Source organism: Trichosurus vulpecula, chromosome 1, assembly GCF_011100635.1.
Source record: "Trichosurus vulpecula isolate mTriVul1 chromosome 1, mTriVul1.pri, whole genome shotgun sequence".
In the NCBI taxonomy this organism is placed as follows: domain Eukaryota; kingdom Metazoa; phylum Chordata; class Mammalia; order Diprotodontia; family Phalangeridae; genus Trichosurus; species Trichosurus vulpecula.
The window spans coordinates 415,902,956-415,924,938 of record NC_050573.1 but is presented as its reverse complement, the minus strand read 5'-3'; the positions used below and the strand labels follow the sequence as shown (position 1 = coordinate 415,924,938).

General features: G+C 39.7%; 1 protein-coding gene across 1 annotated transcript in view; it reads right to left on the bottom strand.

Annotated features, from left to right (window-relative positions):
• The window catches only part of ITGA1 (integrin subunit alpha 1), a 199,403-nt gene that overhangs the window by 115,116 nt on the left and 62,304 nt on the right, over window positions 1-21,983 (bottom strand). Inside the window, exon 2 of the mRNA XM_036760530.1 lies at window positions 19,601-19,721. Within this exon, the coding sequence (XP_036616425.1) occupies window positions 19,601-19,721 (121 nt within the window). The remainder of the gene's footprint in view (window positions 1-19,600; window positions 19,722-21,983) is intronic.

Genomic DNA, 21,983 nt, shown 5'->3' with positions numbered 1-21,983 from the left:
CCTTTCTCTGAATGATGTTTTTAAATAATTGAAAGAAATTTTAAATTTCAATTAGTAAAAATTAAGATGTGATTTTTTTTCCATCCAAGTACTCAGACCCTTTGAAAGTTATCCATGGACTCCTTCCAGATTAAGAATCCCTGATTTAAAGTCCTAGGAGGGAAATGTGCTATAGAGGAATGAATGGGGGATATGAAGTCAGAGAATTTAAATTTGAATGTAGTTCAGTCACTTAGAAGCTATGTGACTGTGACTTGATCTTCAAGGTTTGGGCTACAGAGTTCTAAATGCAGAACCTTTTAGGGTTTCCTTAGAATGCAGTTGGACTAGATAATCTCTAAGGACTATTCTAGTCCTAAACACTATAATTTAATGGGATGCTGGGGCTCAGCTGCCTCATATGGTCCCTAAGGAATGCACTACATATACAGAGAAGTAAGTACAAAATAATCTGAGGAGGGAGTGAGCTCTATCAATTAGGGAGATTAGGAAACGCATAGTATAAATGGAGGGGGGTGTTGTAAGAGGCAGATGTGAGGAAATCAAAAGATTCTTGGAGGGGATATTGGAGGGGGACAAGCCATACGAAGGCCTGGAGGTGAGAAATAGAATGTTACATACTAGGGCAGTTTCTTAGAACCTAGGCTATGTGAGAAGAAGTTACATACAATTCCAGAAAGAAAGGTTGAAGCCACACATTGAAGGTCTTTAAATGATAGATTGAGAACTTTGTATTTTATCCTGGAGGAGACAATGAGACAGTAAAACTTCCTGAGAGGAATGGCTTAATCAGATCCATGTTTTAGGATGTGAGAGTTTTGTTTTGAAGTCAAGAACAAAAAGAAAAATAATTTAAACAGAAAGACCAACATGTAGACCTAACTTCATACATGCCAACTTCTATTGCAATGATGAAGGAGTACAGAAGTTAGATGAAGAAATTAACAAAAATCCTTCAAAGGAAGTCAATATTCAATTCCATTTTTAATTCAACAAGTATTTATTAATCAACCATTGGTTCATTAATTGATTAAATGTCCACTATGTGCTGGGTGCTGGGAGTACAAAGAAAAAAATGAACAGATCTTCTCTCAAGGAACTCACATTCCACTTAAGGGATAAAACATGTTTACATATAAATAAATGAAAGGTAAGTTGAGAAGGAGCACTGACAGCTAGAGGAATAAAGGCTTCCCATGGGTGGGGGTGGGGGGCACATGAACTGAGTCCTGAAAGAAGCTGAGGATTCCAGGAGACGAGAAGAGGAGTGAGCTCAAGCCAGATATGCCAGATAGTGTGTGCAAAGGCACAAATACAGGAGGTCGATTGTCAAATTTGAGTATCAGAAAGTAAACCAGTTTAGCTAAAATATTTTAGGTGTGAAGGGGAGTGATATGAAATAAGATTTGAAAGTAGGCTGGAACCATACTACGATGCTCATTAAATGTCAATTGAGGACTACCTAACCTTAGTACCTAATGATTTTAATATGAAGGTGAGCATAGAAGAGGATGGTGAAAAAATATATAAGTAGTTCTCATTTTATGTAAATTTGCATTACACAAATTTGATTTTCTGTAAAGAATTCTGAAAGAAATTTTCATTCCCCCCAAAAACCTATGCTAACTTTACAACACAGTACTGTACCCTCTGTCTCCACTCTTGTCCCTCCTACCAAAACAAAACAAAAACAAAACCCTAAATCTCATCCCCCATAAAAAAAACCCTCCAAATTAAAGTAGAACAGAAGAGTGGATGAGTGAAGAGACCTTGATAGCCACCAGATTGGAGACTTGGCTTGAGACCTTTGGCACTGATAGAAAAGACCTTTGCCCCACTCTCCCCCCTACCATTCTCCCCTTCTGACCCCTACAAATCCTTGAATGGTATTTTGGCCTCCTCTTCCGTGGCATGTGGCCCCCTTCCTGTCTCCCTCCCTCCTTCCCTTTCCCATGTCATGAGCAAATTCATATTACATAAAAATCTCTTTACATAGATGCCTACAGAGCAGTCCATTTACATCAAGCCAGAACTGTCTATATTTGTAAATATGATTCAAGATGAAGAAAGTCTTACTAATAATTAACCATCCTGAAGTGGAATGGGCTATGTTGGAAACTGGTAGGTTTCCCACACTCTTTAAGCAGAGGCTGGGTGGCTAGAAGTGGGATTTGTGTTCAGGTATAGGATCATAGATTTTGAGATCCAAGGGATATTCAAGGTCACCTAGTCCAATCTCACATTTTGCATCTGAGGCTCAGAGAATATAAGTGACTTGCCCAAAGTCACACTGTTTGAAAGTGGAAGAAATCAGGAATCGAATCCAAATTTCTGATTCAAAATCTGTTATTCTTTCCACTAAAATATACTGTGTAAGTTGCAGAAGATTATCGTTCCCTCCCGATACTATGATTCTGAGACTTTTTAGTCTCCTATACTTTGGCTAACTTCCTCCCATCAATGATTGTGAGCTCCTTGAAAGCTAGGGATGTTTCATTTTTGTCTGTATAGCCCCAGCAACCTAACATTGTGCCTTACACGGAGTAAATGCTTAGTAGATGTTTGATGACTTGATCTGACTTGTTTAAAGAGCTGTTTATTACAGCCTTGTCCATTTGGTAGCTTTCCCTGGCATGGTGTTCCACACTTGTATTCTTTAATATTTTCCAATCTACTCTCTACCTTTTCTGCTTTTGAATCTGTAGTTAAAATCAAACTCACTACCCACGTGCAAAACCTCTTATATTATGCTATATAAATGTATAAGCATCAACCAGTGTCCCTTTTAGAAGAGAAATGAATATAGCAGCCCCACAAACTGAAGGACCATGGAAAATGCCAGGCGAGGGGATGTGGGTAGAAATGAGAAGTCAAAGAAATGACAATTTGCCAAAGGAGGAATTTAGACTTCAAAGAGAACATCAAAAACAATACAAAATAAACATCATATTAAAATTGGGAAAAGAAGATTTGACCCAGATTTAAAAAAAAAAACCTTCCCCCTTGTTGAAATAGGGTGCTGTTGGTTTTTTAAGTACACAAACCCAATTACTTTACAATGACTGCAAACCCAAGGGAAGTTAGATCTGCTCCTTAAATATATCATCCTCTTTTTCTCCATAACTTTAGAGAAGAATGAATGCCTCTAGAGTTGCATAGTCAAGCCAAGTCAGTATTTATTAAGCGCTTACTATACGCCAGCTTGGGCAGCTAGGTGGTACAGCGCATAAAGCACTGGACCTATAGTCAGGAAGACCTAAATTCAAATCAGACCTCAGATACTTACTAGCTGTGTGACCCTGGGAAAGTCACTGCTTGCCTCAGTTTCCTCATCTGTAAACTCTGGGTTGCAAAATTAACAACATGTATGCCTCTGTGGGGCAGCTAGGTGGCACACTGGATAGAGCACCAGGTCTGGAGTTAGGAAGACCTGATTCAGACTATTGTTTGGACTGTTGGCAGGTCAAATAATCTGTTCACATCTTTTTCCCCTCCTCAGGAATATTTTAAATGTCTTTCTTTTATCGAATGTCTATCTTTTTTTTCCACTGATTTTTTTAGGCTCAAGTGTTTAGGGTATGTCTCAGACTCTTACTAGCTGTGTATCCCTGGGAAAGTCACTCAACCCTGTTTGCCTCAGTCCCTCATCTGTAAAATGAACTGGAGAAGGAAATGGCAAACCACTCCAGTATCTTTGCCAACAAAATCCCAAATGGGGTCATGAAGAGTCAGGCAGGACTGAAACAACTCAACAATAACAACAGCATATGCCAGACACTGTGCTAAATGCTGAGGATGCAAACAAAGACAAAAAAAAAAAAGGACCCTGCCCTCAAAGAGTTCACAGTCTAATAGGTGAGACAACATACAAACAACTATGCACAAATAAGATATACACACAAGATAAATTGAGGACAATCTCAGAGGGAAGACCATGAGATTCCGAAGGCCTGGGAAAGGTGTGGTGCTGAAGGTGGAAATTCACGGGATAAGAACTTAATCCAGTTATCTAAACAGACTGATAAAAATTGACTCAGACTATTCAGGGATTTAATCATCATAAACAACTCAACTTTTCCCAGTTTTTGTTAGCCTAAACACCTGCTTATTTATAGCTTTACAAATAAACTCTCTAGCTACAGCATGAAAGAAAACAGTTGTTAGGACTATCCCTACTATCCCTATGTACCACCATGCTCATATTTTGGTCCCCTCTCCTTCTTTATAGGGACTTGGCTTTGGTTGCCCAGTGAGGAGTAAGAAAAGAGTACCGGAAGAGAGGAAATCTTTCAGTCAAGAAGGAAGTGCCATGGACAAGTGAAGGATTCAGAAGGAAAGAAGAAGTAAGGGGGTCAGTTTGGTCTCTACATCTGGCCTTTCTTTTAAATCCATTCTACTTAGTGACAAACCAGCCACAGGAAGAGGCAGATGAAGGTGTCTGTCTTTCCAGGGACAGGACATGTAAATCAATCAACAGACATTTATTAGGTACTTAATATGTACCAGGCACTGGGCCAGGTGTTGGGGACACAAAACCAGAAATGAATCAGTCCCTGCTTTCAAGGGAGGAAAAGCACTGGCAGCAGGAACATCTACCTTCTCACAAGTCAATATCCCTGGCACAGCAAGAAGATAAAGAATTCCTTGCTTATTCATCTAGCAATTTTGCTTGGATATTGAGTTAAGCACCAGTCAGAAACTATGTTGTTTTTTAATTTTCTTTTTTTTAATGAACAAAAAAACTCTTTTCTTTCTCTCCCATCCACCCCCATCAAAAACAAAAAGGGGTGAAAAACCCTTTTAATGAATACTCAGAGTCAAGTAAAACAAATTCCTGCATTGGCTATGCTAAAAAAAAATATGTCCCATTCTGTACCCTGAGGCCATAAGGCTTTTGAGGTTTTTGTTTTCACAGTGTTGTTGATGTATTAATTTTTCTCCATATTCTGCTCTCTTCATTCTGCATCAGTTCATGTAAGTGTTCCAAGGATTCCCCAAAACTATCTTTCATCATTTTGCATGGCACAGTAGTAACCCATTACATTTATATATGATAATTTGTTCAGCTGTTTCCCAATTGATGGTCACCCATTTAGTTTCCAGTTCTTTGCCACCACACAAAGAGTTGCTATAGATGTTTTTGTTCATATGCTTCTTTTTCCTTTTTCTTTGGTTTCTTTGGGGTGTAGATCTACTAGTGGTTGGTTGTTATCCTTCATTCTTGAAGAGGACCAAGATGACATCACTATGTGAAAGTCAAGTTACAGTGCGTCCAACTGTGGCTGATCAGACCAATAAGAGATTGGAATGCTCGACCACAGGTCAAGCACAAATAATCCATGCAAAAATTTGGGTTGAATACTCTAAATTTGTGTATCTCATGTTTCTTTTGAGCTACTTCAATTCTGCTTCGCTCATAGAGCATAGCACCTTCTCTGACATGGGCACGCCATGGTGGATGGTCCTGTGCTACTGTCTCTCTTGTCACAAATCAATTCCAAAGTTCTTAAGAGAGACCTTCAGAGTGTCCTGGTATTGCTTCTTCTGATCACCATGTAAACCTTGTGTGAGTTCTCCATAAAATATTCTTTTAGGTAAGCATATGTTTTGCATTCGAATAACATGGCTTGCCCATCAGAGTTGCACTCTCTGCAGTAGAATTTGAATGCTAGGTCAAAGGGTTTGCATAATTTAACAACTTTTTTTGGAGGCATAATTCCAAATTGCTTTCTAAAATGGTTGGACTAATTCACGTTTCCATTAGCAGTATATTAATATGCTAGTTTTCCAATAGCCCCCAACAGCTGTCATTTTCCATTTTGACAACTTTGCTAATCTGATGGTGTAAGGTGGAACCTCAAGTTGCTTTAATTTGAATTTACTTATTTTTATTCTGTGTGAATCTTTGTTTCAAGTAGTTTCTTGTAAAGAACATATTGTTGCACTCTCCTTTCTAATCCATTTTGTTTTCCTCTTTGGTTTCATAGGTTAATTTGTGGTATTTGCAATCCTAGTTAGGTTAGATAACTGTGTATTTCCCTGCATCCTAATCCCAACCTTTTTTTTTCTTAATTTTTTTGGAGGGGAGAAGGCAGGGCATTTGGGGTTAAGTGACTTGCCCAAGGTCACACAGCTAGTAAGTGTGTCAAGGGTCTGAGACTGGATTTGAACTCAGGTCCTCCTGACTCCAGGGCCAGTGCTCTACTCACTGCACCAGCTAGCTGCACCCTCTAACTTTCTTCAAGGGAACTTTATTAAATATATTTTTATTGCATTGTGATGAGTAAATGATATGTTTAATATTTTTCCTTTTCTACATTTTTGGTGAGGTCTTTATGCCCCAATACGTGGTGAATTTTTCCAAAGTTGCTATATTCAGTGTGGAAATACACAAGCTCCTTATTGTTATTGTTATTGTTGTTCAGCTATTTCAGTTGTGTCCAACCCCTTTGGGGTTTTCTTGGAAAAGATACTGGAGTGGCTTGCCATTTCGTTCTCCAGTGGATCCACTTTGTCAGGCAATCAGAAGTTAAGTGCCTTGCCCCGGATCTCACAGCTAAGAAGTGTGTAAGGCTAGATTTGAACTCAGGTTTTCCTGACTCCAGACCCAGTGCTCTACCTACTGAGCCACTAGCTGCCTCCAAGTTCCTTATTATACTCATTCAGTTAATACCAAAGATCTATCATCTCTAATTTTTCTAAAATTCTATTCAAATACCTAATTTATTCCTTGTTTATCTTTATCTAGATCCATAAGGGGTGGACCATCTCCACCCCGATTATAGTTTTACTATTTCTCCCTCCAATTCCATTAGCTTTTCCTTTAATTAATTAGATACCATGCTATTTTGTGCATACATATTAAGTATCGATATCTATGGTGCTATGTTGTGTGTTTGTTCTTCGTTTTCGTAGAAAACCATGACATCAGGTAAATGACGACATGACTTACAGTTGACTTTGATTTGAGTGAGGGAGGGCTGTGCAGAGTCACCAGCCTCACTTTCTCCTCCAGAGCCATCTGGGTCCAGTGGCCTGATATTTGTCAGGATGACTGGAGATGATCCAGGATGCAATGGGAAGCCCTGGCCCTTTTAGGCTAAAGACTTTTCAGGTTCACATTTTGAGTGAGGTAATGACCATTCAGTGAGTAGGCCTCTTCCTGTGGTGCTATGTGCCTTTAAGCATAAAGTAATTTTCCTGCTTCTCTCTCTTCTTAATCACATCTGTATTTACTCTAGCTTTATCTGAAATCAAGAGTGCTACCTCTGCTTTTTTTGGGTTTAGTTGAAGCACAATAGATTCTGCTTTAGCCTCTCACTTTAATTATGTATGAATATTTATGTTTCAAGTGTGTTAGTTATTTTTTTATTTTATTTATTTAATATATTTAGTTTTCAACATTGATTTTCACAAGAGTTTGAATTACAAATTTTCTCCCCATTTCTACCCTCCCACCCACTCCAAGATGGCATATATTCTGGTTGCCCCATTCCCCAGTCAGCCTATCCTTCTGTCACCCCACTCCCCTCCCATCCCCTTTTCCCTTCCTTTCTTGTAGGGCAAGATAAATGTCTATGCCCCATTGCCTGTGTATCTTATTTTCTAGTTGCATTCAAAAACTTTTTTTTTTTTGTTTTTGAACATCAGTTTTTAAAATTTTGAATTCCAAATTCTCTCCCCTCTTCCCTTCCCACCCACCCTCCCTAAGAAGTCAAGCAATTCAACATAGGCTACATATGTATCATTATGTAAAACCCTTCCACAATACTCATGTTGTGAAAGACTAACTATATTTTGCTCCTTCCTAACCTATCCACCTTTATCCAGTTTTCTTCCTTGACTCTGTCCCTTTTTGAAAGTGTTTGTTTTTGATTACCTCCTCCCCCATCTGCCCTCCCTTCTATCATCACCCCTTTTTTTATCTTCTTCCTCCTTCTTACCTATGGAGTAAGATACCCAATTGAGTGTGTATGGTAGTCCCTCCTTGGGTCAAATCTGAGGAGAGCAAGATTCACTCATTCCCCCTCACCTGCCTCCTTTTCCCTTCCTACAGAACTGCTTTTTCTTGCCACTTTTATGTGAGATAATTTACCCCATTCTATCTCTCTCTTTCTCCCTCTCTCAATATATTCCTCTCTCATCCCTTAATTTGATTTTATTTTTTTTAGATATCATCCCTTCATATTCAACTCACCCTGTGACCTCTGTCTATATATATATATACATACATATATATATATATATATACACACACATACATATATATACATGCACTCACATATATATATATATATACATACACATATCTATCTATCTATCTATCTATCTATCTATCTATCTATCTATCTATATGCATATTCCCTTCAGCTGCCCTAATACTGAGGTCTCATGAATCATACACATCATCTTTCCATGTAGGAATGTAAACAAAACAGTTCAACTTTAGTAAGTCCCTTGCGATTTCTTTTTCTTGTTCTTTTTCTTGATTACCTTTTCATGCATCTCTTGATTCTTGTGTTCGAAAGTCAAATTTTCTATTCAGCTCTGGTCTTTTCACTGAGAAAGGTTAAAAGTCCTCTATTTTATTGAAAATCCATATTTTGCCTTAGAGCATGATACTCAGTTTTGCTGGGTAGGTGATTCTTGGTTTTAATCCTAGCTCCACTGATCTCTGGAATATTGTATTCCAAGCACTTCGATCTCTTAATGTAGAAGCTGCTAGATCTTGGATTATTATGATTGTGTTTCCACAATGCTCAAATTGTTTCTTTCTGGCTGCTGGCAATATTTTCTCCTTGATCTGGGAGCTCCGGAATTTGGCGACAATATTCCTAGAGTTTTCTTTTTGGGATCTATTTGAGGAGGCGATCTGTGGATTCTTTCAATTTCTATTTTACCTTCTGCTTCTAGAATATCAGGGCAGTTCTCCTTGATAATTTCTTGAAAGATGATATCTAGGTTCTTTTTTTTTTTAAATGCAATTTATTTATTTAACATATTTGGTTTTCAGCATTGATTTTCACAACATTTTGAATTACAAATTTTCTCCCCATTTCTACCCTCCCCCCCACTCCAAGATGGCATATATTCTGGTTGCCCTGTTCCCCAGTCAGCCCTCCTCTTTATCATCTCCCTCCCCTCTCATCCCCTTTTCCCTTCCTTTCTTGTAGGGCAAGATAAATTTCTACGCCCCATTGCCTGTGTATCTTATTTTTTAGTTGCATACAAAAACTTTTTTTGTTTTTGAACATCTGATTTTAAAACTTTGAGTTCCAAATTCTCTTCCCTCTTCCCTTCCCACCCACCCTCCCTAAGAAGTTGAGCAATTCAACCTAGGCCACACATGTATTATTATGTATAACCCTTCCACAATACTCATGTTGTGAAAGGCTAACTACATTTTGCTCCTTCCCAACCCATCCCGCTTTATTGAATTTTCTCCCTTGACCCTGTCCCCTTTCCAAAGTGTTTGTTTTGATTACCTCCACCCCCATCTGCCCTCCCCTCCGTCATCTCCCCGCCTTTTATTTTTTTTTTTAATCTTCCTCCCTCTTCTTTCCTGTGGGGTAAGATACCCATCTGAGTATGTATGGTATTCCCCCTCGGGCCAAATCTGATGAGAGCAAGGTTCACTCATTCCCCCCTCACCTGCCCTCTCCCCTCCTCCCATAGAACTGCTTCCTCTTGCCACCTTTATGCGAGATAATCCACCCCATTCTATCTCTCCCTATCTCCCTCTCTCAGTATGTTACTCTCTCATCCCTTAATTTCATTTTATTTCTTTTAGATATCTTCCCTTCATCTTCAACTCACCCTGTGTCTGCTCTCTCTCTTTTACATATATATATATATATATATATATATAAACACATATATATATACACACATACATACATATACACATAGATATATACATACATACACATTCACTTATATATATACATAAACATATATATATATATATATATATATATATATATATATATATATATATATATATATATATATGGATATTCCCTTCAACTACCCTAATACTGAGGTCTCATGAATCATACTCATCATCTTTCCATGTAGGAATGTAAACAAAACAGTTCAACTTTAGTAAGTCCCTTGCAATTTCCGTTTCTTGATTACTTTTTCATGCTTCTCTTGATTCTTGTGTTTGAAAGTCAAATTTTCTATTCAGTTCTGGTCTTTTCACTGAGAAAGCTTGAAATTCCTCTATTTTATTGAAAATCCATATTTTGCCTTGGAACATGATACTCAGTTTTGCTGGGTAGGTGATTCTAAGTTTTAATCCTAGCTCCATTGACCTCCAGAATATCGCATTCTAAGCCCTTCGATCTCTTAATGTAGAAGCTGCCAGATCTTGGGTTATTCTGATTGGGTTTCCACAATACTCAAATTGTTTCTTTCTGGCTGCTTGCAGTATTCTCTCCTTGATCTGGGAGCTCTGGAATTTGGCAACAATATTCCTAGGAGATTTCTTTTTGGGATCTATTTGAGGAGGTGATCGATGGATTCTTTCAATTTCTATTTTGCCCTGTGGCTCTAGAATAGCAGGGCAGTTCTCCTTGATAATTTCCTGAAAGATGGTATCTAGGCTCTTTTTTTGATCATGGCTTTCAGGTAGTTCAATAATTTTTAAATTATCTCTCCTGGATCTATTTTCCAGGTCAGTGGTTTTTCCAAGGAGATATTTCACATTGTCTTCCATTTTTTCATTCCTCTGGTTCTGTTTTATAATATCCTGATTTCTCATAAAGTCACTAGCTTCCACTTGCTCCAATCTAATTTTTAAAGTAGTATTTTCTTCAGTGGTCTTTTGGACCTCCTTTTCCATTTGGCTAATTCTGCCTTTCAAGGCATTCTTCTCCTCATTGGCTTTTTGGAGCTCTTTTGCCATTTGAGTTAGTCTGTTTTTTAAGGTGTTGTTTTCTTCAGTGTATTTTTCAGTATTTTTTTGGGTCTCCTTTAGCAAGTCATTGACTTGTTTTTCATGGTTTTCTCGCATCCTTCTCATTTCTCTTCCCAATTTTTCCTCTACTTCTCTAACTTGCTTTTCCAAATCCTTTTTGAGTTCTTCTATGGCCTGGGGCCAGTTCATGTTTTTCTTGGAGGCTTTGGTTGTAGGCTCTATGACTTTGTTGTCTTCTTTAGGCTGTATGTTTTGGTCTTCTTTGTCACCAAAGAAAGAATCCAAAGTCTGAGACTGAATCTGGGCGCGTTTTCGCTGCCTGGCCATATTCCCAACCAACTAACTTGACCCTTGAGTTTTTCAGTGGGGTATGACTGCTTGTAGACTAACAAGTTCTATGTTCTACGTTTGGGGGGGAGGTGCCAGCTCTGTCAGTGCCGCAGTCCTCCTTCCCCAAGGACCCCCAGTCCAGGCTGGGCTTAGATCTTCAGCAGGCTGTTGCACTCCTGCTCTGATCCGCCACTTAATTCCTCCCACCAGGTGGGCCTGGAGCCGGAAGTAACAACAGCTGTAGCTGCCCCACCTCCGCTGCCCCCGGGGCTGGAAGCCAAACCGTGAACTCCTTCCACTCCCACAGCTTTTCTCACTAACCTTCTCCGCAGTCTTTGGTGTTTGTGGGTCGAGGGGTCTGGTAACTGCCGCAGCTCACATATTCAGGGCGCTAGGTCCCCCTCCGCCCGGCTTCTGGTCTGGATCGTCCACGCCTCTCAGGCTGGGCTCTGCTCCACTCCGTTCCCAGCTCCCAGCTCCGTGTGGAATAGACCTCACCCAGAGACGATCCAGGCTGTCCTGGGCTGGAGCCCTGCTTCCCTCTGGTGTTCTGTGGGTTCTGCCGTTCTAGAATTGGTTCAGAGCCATTTTTTATAGGTTTTTGGAGGGACTCGGGTACGGAGCTCACTCTAGTCCGTGCTTACCAGCTGCCATCTTGGCCTAGGTTCTTTTTTTGATCATGGCTTTCAGGTAGTTCAATAATTTTTAAATTATCTCTCCTGGATCTATTTTCCAGGTCAGTGGTTTTTCTAATGAGATATTTCACATTGTCTTCCACTTTTTCATTCCTCTGGTTCTGTTTTATAATATCTTGATTTCTCATAAAGTCACTAGCTTCCACTTGCTCCAATTTAATTTTTAAGGTAGTATTTTCTTCAGTGGTCTTTTGGACCTCCTTTTCCATTTGGCTAATTTTGCCTTTCAAGGCATTCTTCTCCTCATTGGCTTTTTGGGGCTCTTTTGACATTTGAGTTAGTCTATTTTTTAAGGTGTTGTTTTCTTCAGTATTTTTTGGGTCTCCTTTAACAAGTCATTGATTTGTTTTTCATGGTTTTCTTGCATCATTCTCATTTCTCATCCCAATTTTTCCTCTACTTCTCTAACTTGCTTTTACAACTCCTTTTTGAGCTCTTCCATGGCCTGAGACCAGTTCATGTTTTTCTTAGAGGCTTTGACTTTGTTAACTTCTTTTGGCTGTATGTTTTGGTCTTCTTTGTCACCAAAGAAGGATTCCAAAGTCTGAGACTGAATCTGAGTGTGTTTTCGCTGCCTGGCCATGTTCCCAGTCAACTTACTTGACTCTTGAGTTTTTCATTGGGGTATGACTGCTTATAGAGTAAAGAGTACTTTGTTCCAAGCTTGAGGGGATGCACTGTTGTTTTCAGAGCTGTTACAGCCAGCTCTGCCACACCAGCACTCCTCCTTCCCCAAGAACCCCCAACCAGGACTGGACTCAGATCTTAAGCAGGCTCTGCACTCCTGCTCTGATTGCCACTTAATTCCTCCCACCAGGTGGGCCTGGGGCCAGAAGCAACTGTAGCTGTAGTTCTGTAGCTACACCACCTCCGTTGTCCTCGGGGCAGTGGCTGAACCGTGAACTCCCATCTCTGTCTCCTACAGCTTTTCCCACTAACCTTCTCTGTTGTCTTTGGTTTTTGGGTTGAGAAGTCTGGTAACTGCCACAGCTCACTGATTCAGGGCGATAGGGCCTGCTCCACCCGGCTCCCGGTCTGGTTGATCCGCGCGGCCCACACTGGGCTCTGCTCCCCTCTGCTCCCAGCTCCATTCGCGAAAGACCTCACCCAGCGACCATCCAGGCTGTCCTAGGCTGGAGCCCTGCCTCCCTCTGCTGTTTTGTGGGTTCTGCAGTTCTAGAATTTGTTCAGAGCCATTTTTTATAGGTTTTTAGAGGGACTTGGCAGGGAGTTCACGCAAGACCCTGCTTTCCAGCAGCCATGTTGGCTCTGCCCCCAAGTGTGTTAGTTATAAACAATCTATTGTTGGATTCTCTTTCCTAATCCATTCTAAGTCTTTCTACTTAGCGTCAGTCAGTACTAAACTCATAGTAGGTACCAAATAAATGCTTGTTCATTTGACTTACTTATGGGTCAGTTCATCCTATTCACATTCAGGATTATGATCGTTAATTGTGCATTTCCTAGGGTGGAGAGCAAAACCAGCAGGGTGAGCAGGAGGCTTTCCAGGGCCAGATCCTTTCTGATGAATAGGAGCCGGAGCCAGTTAGTTTCTAGCAATATATGGATTAGCAGTTAAATAAGCATACGCAGCTTAATTTGAGAGGCCTTCCGAAGTCTCTCATTGTTCAGTCCTGTCTAACTCTTCGTAACCCCATAGACAACAGCACACCAATACTGTCCATGGGGTTTTCTTGGCAAAGATACTATAGTGGTTTACCATTTCCTTCTCCAGTGGATTAAAAGCAAACTGAGGTTAAATGACTTGCCCAGTGTTACACAGCTAGAAAGTGTTTGAGGCCAGATTTGACCTCAGGTCTTCTTGAGTCCTGGCCCAGACCTCTATCCACTGAGCCCCCAGCTGCCTATGCTTCCTTTGTGTCCAAAGGTCCCTATGGTATAACTCTAACCTGTGAGTTAAATAACTGCCTTGAGAAATCCACCATAATAATGTACACAGGTTACCTGAGAAGACTATTCAGGAAAAGAGAGAGCAAATAAATTAACCAGATTGATTAGCATTTCTTTAGTGTAAAACAGGACTTTCTGAGGATAGGATACAGGACCACTAGGTTTTGAGCTGGAAAAGCATTAGGGCACAGGACGCTGCTTGAAGTTGACAGGTGCAATATAGGCTGAAGGGAGCAGTCCTAAGAAGTAGGAAAGCCCAGGGCAAGCCTCACCTACCTTCAAAGTTTTTCCTAGGGTCAGCCCTGCTAATAATTACCCCTAGATTCAAGGGATCTGGATGATGTAGAACATATTATATCTTCTCTTTAAATAAAAGTGATTACTTAAATTTTATTGTTTCAAAATCTTCCTGAGCCCCATAGTGAAAGCTCTGAGTACTTTAGCTCATGGTAAACCCAATGAAAAACAGCTGACCTTAATCAGAAATAGACTGTATCTTGCTACTGAGAAACCATGTGATTTTGGAGTCAGAGATTCTATGTAAAGGAAGCTACAGAGTGAAATGCTGGAAACTACACAGCCAAGTGCTCCCTTTCTAATCACTTTCAGTTTTTTAAAAATGACAGGGACAAGTGCCTCTCTCAACCTTATGGACTGTCTCACGTTTTTTAAGTTCATCTTCTGTAGGCAAACCACAGTGGTTTTAGCAGAAGATAGATATGCCCAATTAGCTATTAGTAAGTTAGATATTCACTAAATGATAAATTAGAAAGTGTGAGGTCCCTTGAAGATTCAGAGAGAACTGAATAGGGACTCAAAAGCTCTAGGTTCATATTTTTGCTCTGTCCCTAGCTAATTGTGTGACCTTAGGCAAGTCAGTGAGGCTTTGGTTTCCTCAATTGTAGAAATGAGGGCAACAGACTAAACGGCCCCTGAGGTCATTCAGGGAGACATCAGCGAGATTTAGGGATTTGGATTTAGATCTTGCCTGCATCACACAGGATCATAGATTTAAGACCTAAAAGGAACCTCTGGGGTCATCTAATCCAGGTTAAATAACTTGCTCAAAGTTATAGCACTAGTTAGAGGCAGAACCCAGGCACATAGTAGGTCACCTGACCTCTGGACAGATCAGTATAATTTTTACAGATGAAGAAATTGAGATCCAGAAAGAGTGACTCATCCAAATAAGAGGCAGAGCCAGCATTAGAACCCAGGGCCTCTGGCTTCTCACCCAGCACTCCTTCCACTACAGAATGATGAAGGGAAGCCAATCTCACTTGCTGACAAACTTTAAAAACTAATACTGTTTAACATTAATTGAGGAAGTAAGTAATTAGCATTGTGCCAAACAGACCCCTGAAAAGCTCCCTAGAAAACAAATGTCCCTTTAGGTCATTTTGCTGCTTTTCTAGTTTTATAAACATTTATAGCATATTAAAAAATGTTTCTCCGTTTTCTTTTTTGTTACCAGTCTAAATACTATATGCTGCTACCATACATGCACCTTGGCTTGGAAATTGAGAGGAGAAAGGGGAGCTTTTTTCGGTTACCTATAACAGAGATGTCAAACACACAACACTTCTGAGTATGGCCTGAACTAGATTAAAATATAATTGGGAAATATTTAAGAAAACAAGTGCAGACAACTATTGTTTTTTTCCAACCACCCAGGCCAAAACCTTTGGAGTCATGGCAGTTTAAGGTCACAGATTTAGAGTTAGAAGTTGTAAGGATAGTTAGAGATCAATTAGTTTTGTTTCCTTAGCTTATAGATGAGGCAACTGAGGCCCCATTTCAGGGGCCCAAGGTCATTCAGGTATTAAGTGGTAGAACAAGGATTCGACTCCAGGTCCTCTGAATACAGCTCCAGCACCCTTAGCATCGTTCCACAAATCTTTGACCTTTTCTGCCCAGATCCCTTCTCTCAGGGTGGTCCTGAGAGGAGGCATTAGTGTGGTTCTAGCTCTAGCATTCAGAAGACTGTAAGCCCCAATTTGGGTGAAGAAGCATCTAAGAAACAAGAAAGACAGAGAAGGGGAGCAAGTTTCAATTGTAGTATTATGGTGGAGAAGAAGGTCAGATCCTGGGACTTTTAGAGGCACAATGAGATGGTCTTGGATGAGGATAGGTAAATAGGTAGGACTTTAGGTCTCTGGATACTTTATTTTCATTCTTAATGATGATAACCAACATTTATATAGTGATTTAACTCCGATGGTTCCCAATCACTTCCAGAATCAAATATAAAATCTTCTGTTTGGTGTTCAAAGTCCTTTATAACTTGCCCCCAAAACAAAACAAAACAAAAACAAAAACACAACTTTCCAGCGTTCTAACACTTTGCTCTCCACCATGTACTCTGTGATGTAATGACATTAGCCTCTTGGCTGTTTTTAGAACAAGATACTCCATCTCTGAACTCTGGGAATTTCCATTGGCTGTCTTCTATGCCTGGAATGCTCTTCCTCCTCATTTCTATCTCTTGGCTTCCTTCAAGTCCAGTTAAAAACTGATCTCCGAGAAGCCCTTTCCAACTCCAGTGTTTTCTATCTGTTGATTATTTCCAATTTATTCTGTATATAGTTTGTTTGTGCATAGTTGTTTTCATCTTGTCTCCTCGATTAGATCGTGAGCTCCTTGAGGACAGGGGCTATTTTTTACCTTTCCTTGTATTGCTAGTGCTTAGCACAGTGCCTGGAAAATAGCAAGCACTTAATAAACACTTATTGACTGACTGCTTTAAGATTTGCAAAGCATTTTATATCTATTTTCTATTATTATGTCTATATCTATTACCATATTATTATAGATCATATTGCAGATAAATATATATTATGTTTTGGCATATGAAGATACATGCCTATATATAGGATATAGATAAATATTTTCTAGGTAATAATTATTGAATATTGATTATTATCTCTATAGCTATTATCATATCTATTATGTTGATCCTTATAACAATCTTGGGAAGTAAATGCTCATATTATCCCCATTATGAAACTGAGTCTGAAAGGGTTTGAGTGCCTTGTCCAGGTTCACACACTTAGCCAATCAGTATCTTAGGCAAGATTTGAACTTCGGTCTTCCCAACTCCAAGCCCAGGCCTCTATCAACCTCAACAGCAGGAAAACTGATTGTAGTGAGGTGACTGCAGTCTAGGGCAGATCTAGGAGTAAAAGCCAAGGTGTGGGTAGAAGCTGGGCTCTAGGAAAGCTAGTGGGATTGGAGCAGGGGCAGGAACAGACTGACCCCTTTCTTTCGGAGGGGCTGCTGTAGTGTCTGCTTATACCAGGGATGGGAGGCCCCTCCTCCCTTCTGACAAACCAAACTTGTGTTCTGCTCAATTTTCTCTGATAACTTCAACCTTTACATCCCAGCTATGATCAAGTCCTGTCAATTTTTCCAGATTTCTCTTGAGTTTTCCTCTTCTTTTCCATAACCTATTTACCTGGTGTCAGCTTCTTGAATTTCAGGCATAATTCAATTCAACAGATGGTTATTAACTGGCTACTATCTGCCAGATGGTGTGCAGGAGAAAAGAGACATTGTAGATAGAAGGAAAAAAAACAAGATGCTGGGATCTAGCAACTTAAAAAGTGGTGTCAAAAGTTACAAGAAAGGGGGAGAAATGAGGAAATTTAAATTATATACACAGTGTGAGTTCTCTGACACGAATTTGGCAAGCCATTGTCCATCTTAGCCCCTGGCTCTCTGTATCCTCTCCCATGCCCTCTTCCCTGGCCACTACTGCCCTAGATCTCCAATTATGAGGTCTCGAAGGTAAAAATTGTATTTGTATCCCCCAAAGCCTAGTATAGTGCCTAGCACATAGTGGGCATTTAAATGCTTTTTTTATTCATTAATCATGCATTCATTCATTCAAGAAAACATTAGGGAAAATGGATGCCCTTCATCAATATTTGGGATATATATCTGCCATATTACCAGCATTTGGAGCAGGTGTAGATGCAAAAATGTCTTCCATATTTAGAACTCAGGTCCTCAGGCTCTTTGTATGCTCTGACAGCTGTCACCTACTATGTTAATCAAGGTTAAAGTTCATAGTGCAATAGAGAAGCACTCAGTGGCCCTTCTCCTCTAGGAGAGGATAATGGTAGATTAATGGAACTCTTTTATGCAAATAGATGTTACTGCCTCTGCTTTGTTTATTAGTGTCATTACCTGAGAAAAAGGTTTGCTTAGTTTGGGTATTCAAACTGAAGTATAGTTCAATAAAACTTCTGCCCTTTTCCCTACAAAACCCTATGCTTTGTATTAACTATATTGAATACTAATCAATGGAGTGTTTACACATCCATAAAAATTTTACACCCAGTATATGTTATTTGTTCAAAAAGTCAAGAAACCACTGGAGAAACACACACACACACACACACACACACTCACTCACTCACTCTAATAAATTCTTCAGGGCCAGGTTCTGATTTCTAGTGCTGTTTTTCTAAATTAGGAAACATTTAGAAGCCAAACCTAAGAGATGAACAAAGCATTCCTTGGGTGGTTGAGGGGAAATCATGGAAGGTATGTTGACACTTTTGAGAGGCAGCAGGCAGGGCTAATGGACTAAAATGGAAGTCAGGAGGACCAAGGTTTAAGTTCAAGATTTAAGAGGCTGTGTGACCCTGGGCAAGTAACTTAATCTCCCAGTACAGGTGGCAAATTTCTAAGGCTATCAACGGATGTTCGTTGGTAGAAAGTTTCCTCATTGAGAGTTCCTGTGACCAATGAAATCAGAGATCCAATCTAAGAATTAGCTATTTTAAAGAATGATCTCACCTAGCCCCTCACTTTCTCATTCAAATTAAAAAATAAGAACAACTATAGAACTCTTGAAGCCATTCACCTAATTTTTTCAATAATTTTAGCACCAGGTTTAAGGTCTTCTCCCTTGGCAACCCTGTTCATCATCTTCAATGACTTCACTGACCATCTGACACCCCTCCCACCACACCTATAGAGTTCCTCTAATTCTTCAACACCACTGACCTCCTTCTGACCCCTACTTTAGCCATATACCAACACGCCAACACTTTTAACCTCACTATCTTTCAAGATTATACCATGGTCAAGGGTCTGAAATTTGACAATTTGACTCTGACCACAACCTCTGTTCTTCCACCTTATCTATCCTCTCATTCACACTAAACTACTCTGTACCCTTACCATGACTTGTGTTCCTTCATAGAAGGCAGCATGCTATAGTTCAGTAATATCCAAAATTGGGGCATATCCTAACTCCAAGGAGACCAGGATCTGACTTTGAGGTGATTCACATAGGCACTAATCACACTGCCAGAAAAAATTTAGACAGCTTTGTCAAATATGTTGTAGAGAGACAACTTTAATTAACTCTGTATCTCTTCTTCATACTATTTCACACAGCACAGCAGGAACTTAATAAATGTTTCTTAAATGTTGAACTCTCCCCACAGCAGCTTAATTGCTAAACGGTTTTAGTCAGGGGCCTTTGAGGTGAAGCCAGACTACAACAGAAATCACTGACCACATCCTTTAAGGCCTACTGCCAGGGAATTTTTTAAAAAAGACTTTAAATCTATCTCTCCACAACAGAATTTATTAGAAAGTATGTTCTGCTCAGAAATGGTTCATTCCAAAGCAATGTATTTAAAAGGCAGGAAACAGTACAATTTCAGTGAATGGTTTTTTTTTTAAATTAATAGATACAAAAACAGAAAACAACAGCCCACAAACTTACCATTTGCCTTCTTCATTTTCATATTGCTGAACTGTGTATCCAAACATGTCCTCCACTGGGCCACTAAAAGTCATTGCATTTTTCACATCCACATTGAAGGATACACAGAAGTCCAAGACCACTTTAAGAAGAAAAATGAAAGATTCAGTGACAAAATGAACAACACGTTTTCCTCGTGTTTTGAATTAAACATAGTGTTCTTGTGGTTGCAACTGAAAATATTGTTTTTGTTAAAAAGGGCAATTTTGACACTTAAAATCTGACAACTCCAAGAAAGGCAGTCTATGTGAACTTGGCTTTGGCTCCCTTTTATATTAACTCAAAGTCAATGCAAAGCTTTTTACTGAATACAAATGAAGGATTCATATTCTAAGTAGAAACCATAGTAACTTGGCATCTATACCATTCCTAATATATAGATTTTAAAAGATATGAGAACTAGTTGGTGGAAGCTAATATGACCCCAAGACTGAAACAATGGTAGGAGATTAATTTTGCACTGGGGACTCCTCCAACAAATTATAGCCACGAATGGAATGTAAACATCCAGCTTTTCCCATTTCAAGTATATCATATGGGAGAATATTGTCTTCCAAAGTTTCTGGCAGGAGGGAGAGCTTTCCATCTGTTCTTGTAGAAAGTTGCTACTTGCTCCCAGTCTTGTGTGAACTAATGGGAGATTTCTTCATGCAGGTCTATGCCTTTCTTATGATCAACTTTTTAGATGGAAGAGTCAGGCTATGAAGCTAGTACTTTGGCAATTAGTAAAGATGAACAAAAATTGTGAGCTATCTTGGGGTTCATGACAAAGAAACCCTATGTAGGTCTCATAATGACTGAGGTACTTTTGGTTCCAGAGTAATTCCCAAGATTGGCATTGTATCCAAATAGAAACAGCCTTATTTTGACTTTCCACTGTTTTCCTAATGTTCTATGCCATAATAGCAACATTTCAAAATTATCTTTTTTTTTTTAAAGTGAGTACTGCATTTTGCTTCCTCAAAAAGTACTGATTAAGCAATTGGAAAGTTATGTATTTTCAGAGGTTTTTATCCTCAGTGCTTGGTATAGTGCATTGTGTATAGTAAGTATTTAATACATGTGGCATTGTATTGTCCCTCTGACCCTTGAATGATGCCCCCTTTTACTCCCTCACCCCACCTATCTCAACCAAGCTATGGCTAAACCAACCCTGTCAGTTTCTTTTCCCAGTTATTAAAGATGTCTAAGGAAAGGGTTTCAGAGGCTGACTAATGCACACAGTTTGTAACCTTTGCAGCTTACAAGTTCCTTAAATGGAACTCGAAGCCAGATTATTGTAATTCATTATTATAAAAAGCAATTAACATTTATTAAATGCTTGGCAAGATTTTACATAATATCAGGGTAAAATCAGGGTAAATCAGGGTAACTGGAGATGGCCTCCGATGCAATGGGAGACCTTGGCCTTGGTCCAGTTGTCCTTATCTATATCTCGCCACTGGACCTAGATGGCTCTGGAGGAGAGAGTGAGACTGGTGACTTTGCACATCCCTCCCTCGCTGAAATCCCATGCACTTGAAAGTCATGACATCATCTTCCTGATGTCATTGGTCCTCTTTAAGAATGAAGGACAAACAACAATCAGAAAATATTAACTGAATGAATGAATGAATGAACAAACACACACAAAAGGAGGTGTCAATTACAGATAAAGCATCATCACCTAGTTCTGCCTAGCCAGGGAATGCCATACAGAAGAGGTGAGTTTAGAGTTAGTTTTGAAGGGACAGAAGGAACGTGCATATGTCAGGTGAGAAAAAAATGCTCTCCCAAGTATTTGGGAGTGTCTGTGTAAATATAAAGCAGAGGAAGGAAGAACTACATTTGGCAGACCATCAGGAGTTTTGCCTGGTGGGAGGTGAGGGTACAGATCAAGTGGACGGGTAGTGTAGACCCATGGAAGCATTTCCTGTGCAGTCCTCAAAAGAGATGGGGAACAGCTGCTTACCATCTTCTGTATTATAACCCTTCCTATATTATAAGACAGTTTAAAGACACTCCTCTTTCTCTCTTCTCCAAACTAAATAAGAACAGTTCCTTCACCCTTTCCTCAGAGGTTCCAGTTCCCTTTGATCATTTTTTTTATTGCTGTTATCTACTCCCTCCCACACTGTTCTTAAGATGGGAAATCCCCAAATGGGCACTAGGCTCTGATGGAGCTGAAGCAGTGTTGTGTGTGTGGCGAAGGGAACTTCGTGGTCAGGACAGGTCCTAGACAAATTATAGGACTGTGGAATCAAGGATTTAGAGTTTCAAGGGAACTTGGGGGTCATCTACCTCAACCCTATCATTTTACAGATGAGGACAATAAAGCCCAGAAGGATGACTTGCTTAAGGTCAC